This window comes from Schistocerca serialis, chromosome 3, assembly GCF_023864345.2.
Source record: "Schistocerca serialis cubense isolate TAMUIC-IGC-003099 chromosome 3, iqSchSeri2.2, whole genome shotgun sequence".
Taxonomy (NCBI): domain Eukaryota; kingdom Metazoa; phylum Arthropoda; class Insecta; order Orthoptera; family Acrididae; genus Schistocerca; species Schistocerca serialis.
In genome coordinates, this window is record NC_064640.1 from 861,205,420 (window position 1) to 861,215,618 (window position 10,199).

Genomic DNA, 10,199 nt, shown 5'->3' on the forward strand with positions numbered 1-10,199 from the left:
GCCACTTATTCTATCTTCTTTTAGATTATCCCTCACAACAATTCCCACACACTCTTGTCCTCTTCCTCCATCCAAACCACAATACAATTTGTAACCTTCCCTCAGTTCTGTACTACCATCCAGTTTTTATCTTGTCCCTCCCATGCCCCAGATATGTAGCTTTCTCTTTTCCATCATATCCACTATCTCCTCTACCTTTTCTGTCAGCATTCCAATGTTCCGAGTTCCAATATGTAGTCTGTTTGTCTTGCTGGGTCATTGTCTTTTATATCCATCCTTTCCTAGACTAGTTCCTGTGCTGAAAGCTGGTCATTAATCCACCGTTGGTTACTTAGGTCTGTCCCCAGCTACACCAGAGCCCGCTTAGCTGCCACTTTTTGCAGTTCCTAAGAAACCAAGTTGGAAAAAACACTCTTGCACCACAATTCACAGATTGAGTCATTCCTATCAGTTGATATGTATATAAAATGCACACTCCACATTCCTTTACTGCATCCAATTAATAATATACTGACCACCATAAGCCTTTTGGCTTAGTCTCTCAAAAATGGCGTAACTGATGTACTCTCAGAACACACACACACACACACACACACACACACACACACACACACACACACACACACACACACACACACACACACCATTCCACATTTTGACATTTTTCTGATCTTCATTATCCTGCCACTTATTCTCTATACCTCTTCTTTTAGATTATCCCATTATCATACACATCAAATACTGATGAGGTATAGGATATAAATCATTTTCATGTCCTTACATCCCTGGTAACACTCTAAAGTAGAATAATCCTAAATCAACATATTGCTGTGTTCAGTGTTGACACAAAGACAGGTGTTTTCTTAAGTTCACTGTGCACCCTTCACACAAAATGTGTACCAGCCTTTCTCCTTTTCTGCACATTTTTTAGCTTATCTCCTGTATATCCTTATTAAGGATACATGCTTTTAACAGTTGTTCCGCATTATATTACACAATGGGCCTCTTTTTCTAACACCTGGCAAATAGTTTAAGAAAACTATATGTCAGAATTTTCACACTTTCAACAAGTTTCAGAGACATGAGACAAACCTACTCTCTCTCTCTTTTTTTTTTTTAAAAAAAAAAAAAGATAAATTCCCCTTGATAGTTGATATTGCACTATGGTCCATTTTCTTTTGGTGGCGTGTTCTTTGAGAAGACTATTTTTTACAAAAACATGGCTCTGAGCACTATGGGACTTAACATCTGAGGTCATCAGTCCCCTAGAACTTAGAACTACTTAAACCTAACTAACCTAAGGACATCAGGCACATCCATGCCCGAGGCAGGATTCAAACCTGCGACTATAGCGGTCGCACGGCTCCAGACTGTAGCGGCGAGAACCACTTGGCCACACTGGCCAGCCTATTTTTTACAATTTCCTTTAGTGCACTGGTGCAGCAGTTCATTAGTGGCTAGATGTTCCAATGAGAGAGTGCTGTGCATGATATTATATAGCACAATCAGGGTTCAACACTAGAGACATACAGCCAACGCAAATGGTGTCATTGCTTAGTTACCCTTAAGGTAACTACATGTTACAGAGACATGCCCCTTCTTATAGTCACGTACAGGTCAAAAGACACGTCCACAATGTGTTCTTTGTCTCTGTCCCACATCACATGCTCCGGGCATTGCCTACCATAGTAAGTGGCAATGCTGGGGTAAGCTCCGCATTGGGACAACGTTTCTGCTTCTGACTGTCCCTACACCAATGTGTATGCTCAGAAAACTATACCCTTCACTTCTTAACATAATGTGTGTCATATTTGCTTTATGCCACCCACAATGAATACTACAGTGGTTAAATAGCTTTACCATACCTAAACTAGAGAATCAATGCAAAATGTTCAACATCCCACGAAATGCATGCTACAGCCAGATGATGAAAGATGCTTTTGGCTGCAGTGTCACTTGGCACATTGCTCCTTGCCACCGTACATTGCATAACCATCCACCTTTTTCGTTCACATTACTATAGTACTTCTAACAATGAAGTATGTCTTAAGGACAGATGGTGACCAGTTTGCAGATCAAAAATTCTTGTCCATGAAGGCTGTATTAGTTGAGCATAATATTAATGCACCTCGACCTCAGGGCACTTTGGTCCGCTTATTGTGAGCCAGCACTTAATCAAGGTTGATAGTATATGCAGAACTGACTTTGAAGCATTGACAGCATGATGTTTCCCTTAGTAGCCACTGTACTTTTTTTCTGTGACATCACTATGTGTTTCCGATATTGGCCAAGAGCAATTATATTGTGGTCGAGTAGTATCTATCAAATACTGACCAAGTTGTCCCACAAAACCGGTCTTCGGTGTTTTGACGTGGCATATTTATAACAATTCTTTTTATATAAAGTGCACAAAAATTGCACATCACTTTAACATTATGTCTTTTAGGAACTTGAAAGAGGAAGATAAAATGTTGCAGTAAGCTGCCTCCACATCTTTACTGAAGTAAAACATGACTGCCAAAAAGAAAAAGAATTGACAAAATGCAACACACCTTACCTTTACTGTTCTACTATCATGTTTCTTCAGCTACTCAAAGTGATCAGTCTGTCAACAATGCACTGAAAGGTAAATTTTCCTAAACTGTCAGGTTGGTTCAAATGTTTAATATCCCATTCATATGTCTTCAAAGATAATACACAACATTAGACACGCACTAAATCCTCCCATTTCATCACAAATCTACGTGCGCCCATTTCTTCATTCAAGGTTTCTATAGTATGTGTAAAGAGCAAGTTGGGTTTTGCAAAATTTGGTTTACAAAGTCGTAAGATTACGGTTTGATGCTTCATCAATGTGGAGATCATTATGCAACTCCCCTACCCCTGTTACTCATGAATGGGTTTGGTGTAAAGTATGGTGATGGATTGTAATAATTATTTTTCAGATTCTACATATGATCTCACAGGTACTGCACTGGGTCTACCATTTCATTCAGTTTAAATGATTTCAGTTTTTTTAACACCTCTAATAATGCTACTTATGTAAGTCATTTTTGCACTGACAAGGCAATTTAGTGGGACAACACGTCTGTATTTGCCTTTATAATATCTGAATCTAGCATTTGGACTTCCAGTTTCCTACTGACAATTTCTTGACTTTTACTTCACCATTTTAACCCACTTTCATAATATGAGATTTCTTTTACTGACAGTTGTCCAGATTTGTAGATATATGTTGCAGTAGATGTATTAAAAAGAGTGTAGTTGATATATTGCCTATTCTTTGTAAACATGTCATACTATATGGACCAGTGCTCAATGACATTAATACTCAACTGACATTTTCTTTGAGGGAGACTGCAGTCATGAATAGCTTTTTAAAATAAATTTCTGCCATTTAATTGAAAATTACTATTCACTTATTTTATACAATCATGATTATGACTTTATGACCATTCTCAAGTGCAAGTTGGTAGGTAACAAAATGTTCAAACTGAAAAATTACAGGTCATCACTGATATGTCATTTAGGCAGATACTTGTTTCATTTCTGGGACAAACCAGTTCAACAATAATAAAGAAGTCAAAAAACACGCTTTGAGTGCTATTACGAGCGAAGAATGTGTGAACTTTTGGGATATGCACATTTTAAAATGATGCGTAATCCATTATCAGTTGTCTTCATTTTTCTCGAAATAATTAATTTACATAGACTTTGACTTTTAGAAACATGTATCTGTTCATTTAGGTTGTTTCTATACTAGTTTAGAATTCACCACAACACTTTTCACCATCTATGTACATGCAACTAATGGTGAGAATATCCAGCAATTTTACATTTAACATTTGAAAACAAGAGTCAAGTGGAAGTGAGAATCAAACTGTAGCTTAATGGATATTCAACCAAATATAAAGGTGCAGTGTAGAATTTGTTTTGCATTTCAGCTGACAACAGTCGAATCTACAGAAATTCTGTTGCGTCAGATTTATTCCTATCAGAAGATTAAGCAGAGAAAGTACATTCATCAGAATTCATCAACACAAGCCTAACTGCTACTGGGATGTGTCCTCTGAATTTCCAAAGGCTCTCAGAGAGGGGTGTCTGGGGTTATACAAAATCAAAGAAAAGTGAAACTCAAGAAGCAATTCCAAGTAACACTACTGAACTGGGAGCTTTGACCCAAAACATTTTCAAACACCCAGCATAAGTAAGACATGCCCTGAATGCTTAGATCATAGGAAAGTTGCAATTGTCAAAACCATCAGCAAATTGCATTTATTGACAAAAAGTCATTTTTTCCATATGATACAAGCTGCCAAAACATGATCCTAATTTGTCACACGATTTATGAGCAAACCATAACAAATCTGCTGTACATAGGCACACGTTCAGCAACTAGGCGGTTATACCTAAAGAGTTGTGCAGAATCAGCAAGCTTTGGCATGTGAGCCCCTTCTCATCAAGAGCAACAGTAAAGCAAACTTGGTAATTTATACATATCTGTCTCGATCCAGAAAAACTGGCCTTCACAAAATCATTGCTAGTGCCCCACCATACTAATCTTTATGTAATTCGGTATGGTGTGATTTAGGACCCATACATACATCCTAAAAAAATATCACCAAAATTGGAGAGGGTGGAATGGGGACTTCACTTAAATTTAGGCCGCTTGATACTGAATGACCAATTTACTAGTAACTTAACAGTGAGGACAAATGGTTCAAATGGCTCTGAGCACTATGGGACTCAACTTCTACGGTCATCAGTCCCCTAGAACTTAGAAATACTTAAACCTAACTAACCTAAGGACATCAAACACATCCATGCCCGAGGCAGGGTTCGAACCTGCGACCGTAGCGGTCACGCGGTTACAGACTGTAGCGTCTTTAACCGCTTGGCCACCCTGGCCGGCCAGTGAGGACAACGAACACAAAATTGTTCCTCTGTTACTTACAAAACTTTTAATATTAAGGGTAAAAGATATGTATTGGACCCTGCCTTTCATTTTTCATAATGGCACAGACAAACACTAAGTTTTGCTACCAGTCAATTTGTTACCACAACCATATTTTCTGCTTGCACATTCACTGGCTTCGCCAACTCGCAACAAAATTGTCACCTTCCATCCTAACCTACACCTTTATCTAGCAAATGTAAAATAAGTGTACAAAATCCCAAATGCAGATCCAGGTCGAGTGGACCCACCCTATAGAGGGGATTTAAATTTGTCTTCCTATACCTTTTCAACTTGGACAGCCAAGAAAACAATTTTGCTTCTATTTACAACAAACCAAAATAACTTCTAAGATAAACCACCACAACTATCTCATCACTCCAGCTGCACTTCTAAAAATATTTATTCCTCCCAAACAATTCCTTCTTTCACATGTTCTAATCTGTCTGTATTTATTGCCTGGAATTGGAGGTTTTGATCTTAACAAGTACTCATAACAGTTTTATGGTGTAGCACTTAAGAGAGTTTCCAAAAAATGAAAATGGCTTCCACAACACAACTCTGGCCATTTTCACTATTCGGAACCTATGTTGGCAGCCAAACAACTATCGACCTATGAACAACCATGTAATTTATCTTCAGTCTCTTAACTCGACAGGAAAACGGTGGAATGGCAGTATTACCACCATAGCCATATGAGAATGTAAATCTTCAAATTGGATGTGAGCAACCATCACTCTTCTTTGCTATAGGTGCAAAACTTACACAACATTTTGTCATAAATACATCTAACTTATACAATAAATAAAACAAAATTAGTTTCCATCACTTATCTGCCCACTCCTGACAAATGACTATCTCACACAGTACATAGAAGTGCAGAAATAAATAGCATATTTTCTTTTGACCATCTTTACTTTCCATACAAAGTAAATAACATTTAGATAAAAACAAGTACACTAGCCTACACGTCTTCCAAATTTCTCCACTTACAAACAAATTCTTCCCTTAATAAAAATAGGCTCACTGTGCTCATTGCAGCTACTGACCAGGATAACATCAATTCACACATAGAACAAAAAATTTGTCTTCATTTATCACAGCTACCCCATGAGAGAGGACCTAAAATATCCCATATACAGCAACTCACACGCACAACCCTCACGACACATACATAGAGCTATTACATTCCCAAGGAACTTCATGTTTTGTCACAAGAAACTTAATAGCTATCTTATTCATATGTTTAAAGCAAGTACAAATTTGATTTTCTTTTTAATCTTCGCTAACTTTTTATGTACTTCCTCATCTATAACACTTTCTTCTGAAGTCTATAAACCTCACACTAGTTTATATTCTCACATAAGACTAGATGAAAAATGTGTGTGGGGCTCACAGAATGCTTCATCCACATTTGCTGAACTTGACATAACAGTTACTCCATTCACACTTGCCAGCACTTTAGCCATGGGTTTTGAAATGCAGCAACACTTGCTTTAGCAAGTAATGAGTGTTGAACACTCATTGTCACCGAAGAATGTCTCAGTCACTAGTTTCTCTGATTCTATGTACTCCAGCATTTACAACACTTTTTTTCTTAAGTTTGTAAACCTCACTCTAATCTTTAGATGCAAATGGATTTATGGCTCACAGAATGCTTCATACACATTTGCTCCAAAAATCTTCAGACCCTCATCACTCATGAGAAAATGCATGAAGCTGTTAGACGTATCTGAGGAACTTGGGGCTAGAGTTACACTGTTGATTCTTGCGAGCGCATTAGCCAGAGGTTTAAAAAACCCAACCCTTGGTTTAGTGACAAATAATTGTTGAAAATCTTTGTTACCGAAAGACGTCTGAGTCACTGGTTCAAAGCTTTCTCTGATTCTTTCAATACTATATTGAAATCCTTCCCATACTAGATTTGATGAAAGTGTATGCACATCACTACTTGATATAATATCAATTGTATCGTTTAACATTTCTTGGAAAACCTGTGCCTCCTGAGTTGTCTTTAAAGATGAACCCAGGTGACATAATACTGGATCACTGCGCTCAATCTCAATAGCTGACTGGATAGTCCACAGCCATCGCTGTATCTGTTCAAAGTCAACTTTTTTATCCAAATTTACTGGGCCGACTACATCCTTCACTTTCTGCACTATCAAGTTACCAAGTTCTTCCATTCCATTGTTTAAGAAATTTTGGCACAATGACAAATACTCTTCTTGCAGGCTCCCGGACAAAGGAAACTCAAGTTTGTTCGTTGCACTTCGGTACAAATATCCACCAATCACATTTATTTGCACGCGTAAAATAATATTTAATATTACGGCGCCATATACAATAAGACATACTCGAGCAAAGACTAAAATTTTAAGTTCTTCCCACAACTCAATTTTATTGGCTGGGGAAGTTTTAAGCTTGTTGACAATTCCATGACTGTCCAGAATGCGATCGACAGAATCATGAAATGATGAAATTAAGGAACTGATTGTCTCAGTACAGGTGCGCTCAGTATTTTCAAAGTGCTGCCGCTTTTTTGACTGTTCTATTAACTCTCTTGCTTTGGCCTCCTGCAAATTGAGAATACTACGTACACAATAACGGGTTGCTAATACTGCACTGCCAATTACGGCACCTCCAATCAAAAATTTTCGTTTGTGGCGCCACAAGAAGGACAGCACAGATGACATAATGGCAGTTTCCCAGAAGTGGTAATAATTATTCCATGTAATTTACTCTATGCAGACGAAGAAAACAGTGAACATTTTCGGTACGACTTCGTCCGGGAAGCAGGCCGTGTCGAAACACCTGAAACAACACGAGCTATCAAAATACACGTAGACGTGGATAAATATCGCACGTACACAATGCTACACATTGATTTCATCCGTTCTATAAACTAGATACACAAACAAGAATTACCACGAAGTATGTCACTTCTCAACAACGTTTCTATTAACACAACACACATGCAACACACCGCCTTCGCAGATATGACTACACACTTTACTAAATTCAAACAACAACCTGTTCAGACAGTTTCACTCACGCAGATACACCACTGTTTCGGGAAGGATATCACCAATCCAAAGAGAAAGAGATTCACAGAGGGTGCCATGCGTTAAGAAGGGTTTACACTAGCAAGTCGATTGCAGAAGTTATTGCTAGCCGCTTGGAGCTGTGTTTACACAGCAGCGCAAGAATTAAGCAAGATTCTTCCGCAAGTTCGTTGGCAGGAAACTTTCATCGACAACTTACTGATACTGTTTACATATGCTTTCAGTACCACTACGAGTGTCAGCCGAAATGTGAAATGACAAGTAGGCGGGTGAGATATGCTGCAGCTCTTTTAATTGTATTGCAAAACGTTAGAAAGAAAAAGAGAAATATTTGGGTTAGAGAGTAGATAATGAGAAGATCGCAAGATGGTGCCTGTAATAACCTTTTGCAAGAACTTAGTATCGAGAGCATGGATACTTTTGAAAACTTTTGCAGAATGTCCTCAAATGATCCTGAGTATTTGTTGATGTTAATAGCGCCCGTCATATCAAAACGAGACACTAACTTCGGTACTGCTATTTCAGCAAAGAAACGTTTGCTAGTCACTATGATTTATAGCTACCGGTGAGCTACGAATAAAATAGGCATTTCATTTATTTACGTGAAACATACAACCAAAAAAAGTTTGAATTTTAAATATTTTCTTTGTAGGAGACTCATACAAGTCCCTAATGTACTTGTTTCATACTCTCGTCGGCACGATTTCTCTGATCGTACCCAATGTATGTAGAGCCTTTTTTAACGTCTTGAAAAGGGAAAATTATTTGAAGGTATGTGAAAACAACAATGAAGTTAAACTTTTATTGAAATAAACTGCATTTTACAGAATGATATGCTTATAAAAATGTTTTTTTTTTTCTAATGCTCATAAAATGGAAAGTGACAATAATTACACATCGTCTTTTTCTAGACTCTTAAAACTAGTGGATGCATGTGGCAAGGGGGTTGTGTCTTTAAGTTATGCTACTTTCTATGTACTTCTTTTATAGATGTGTCGAATATCGACGAGATTTCATTTAATGCGCTCATCTTCTTTGCTCTATCCTTAAAGTTTCGGTTATGCACGTTCCGTATTTTGGGGTAGCTCTCCATAGCTTCAATAAAATTTTCTGCATCCTACTTCATCCATTCCCGTTTCTCCTCCATTTCTGAAATTTGTTTGCATGTAATACGTAAGATGGTTGCATAAAATTAAGTCACCACATTAAGTAAAATGTTAAATATGAGTGTTATGCAGACGACATACTTAATCAGCGCTCCATTAGGTACCACGCCATACTATGAAGGGGCATGGATACATTCATTGAATCTTCAGTATATTGAAGCGACCTCACGCTTCCATTAGCACTCTAGACTTTATTTAATTTGTGAAAAAATGAATGAGCTGTTGCATTTTAAACTTCGTGTTTAGAAAAAACTCAAATTTTATAGTTGATTATCACAATTTTTACCACAGTTTGTAATAGATTTTAAAAATTCTAGAGTTTCATACACCTGTATGTATGGTTTGTATCCTGTGCGAAATTAATCGCAGAATCTCTCTTATTTATGAATAAAAGTGTACCTATAGAAACAAATGCAGCCAATAGTAAGTGAAAAAAATGATCAAAATTTCACATGTAAAAAATATTATTGTGTTTTTGAACTTCCACTTCTGAGAGTGTGAATCATGAGTCCTTCCTGGTCATGCTGACAAGATTCTATGAATTTATTTGTTCAAGTGTAGATAGTGGAAATTAAAATGTCCTATGGTGCCTATTCTGCTCCAACAAGTCAGCCTGTTTGACGTCGGATCGACTCTCTCCACAGTCATCTTGATAGATTTCTGGACAATCTTGGTGACTATGGTGAGGAGCCAGGTGAAACATTCCATCAAGATTTTCAAGTGATGGAAGAATGATATCAAGGTAGATGGGACAAGTACATGAAGGCAGACTACCGCTGGAATATTCAGCACAACAGTCCTGACGATCAATACAAGAGAAAATCACACAAGCAGAATTTTTGCATATGCTAATTGTAATGTTTTTAAAAGATTGTTTTTTCCTTTCTTCTTCTATTACATGCTGAATCAACAATGAAACTGCATTTCTGTGATCCTTTTCATATGCTTCTCTCATTTTCATTTGGCTATGTACATATGTATCTCAGTTAATATTTTGAATTTTTAATTGTTTGT

The 10,199-nt window shown here is 37.4% G+C and overlaps 1 protein-coding gene across 1 annotated transcript; it reads right to left on the minus strand.

Moving 5' to 3' along the window:
* Nucleotides 1–5,841: 5,841 nt before the first annotated feature.
* Nucleotides 5,842–8,013, minus strand: LOC126469604 (peroxisomal biogenesis factor 3). Its single transcript, XM_050096727.1, has 2 exons — nucleotides 7,883–8,013; nucleotides 5,842–7,768 (listed from the first exon to the last, which is right to left on the minus strand). The coding sequence occupies exon 2, from the start codon at nucleotides 7,648–7,650 to the stop codon at nucleotides 6,595–6,597; it is 1,056 nt and encodes a 351-aa protein (XP_049952684.1). The 5' UTR covers nucleotides 7,651–7,768; nucleotides 7,883–8,013; the 3' UTR covers nucleotides 5,842–6,594.
* Between the last annotated feature and the right edge of the window lie 2,186 nt (nucleotides 8,014–10,199).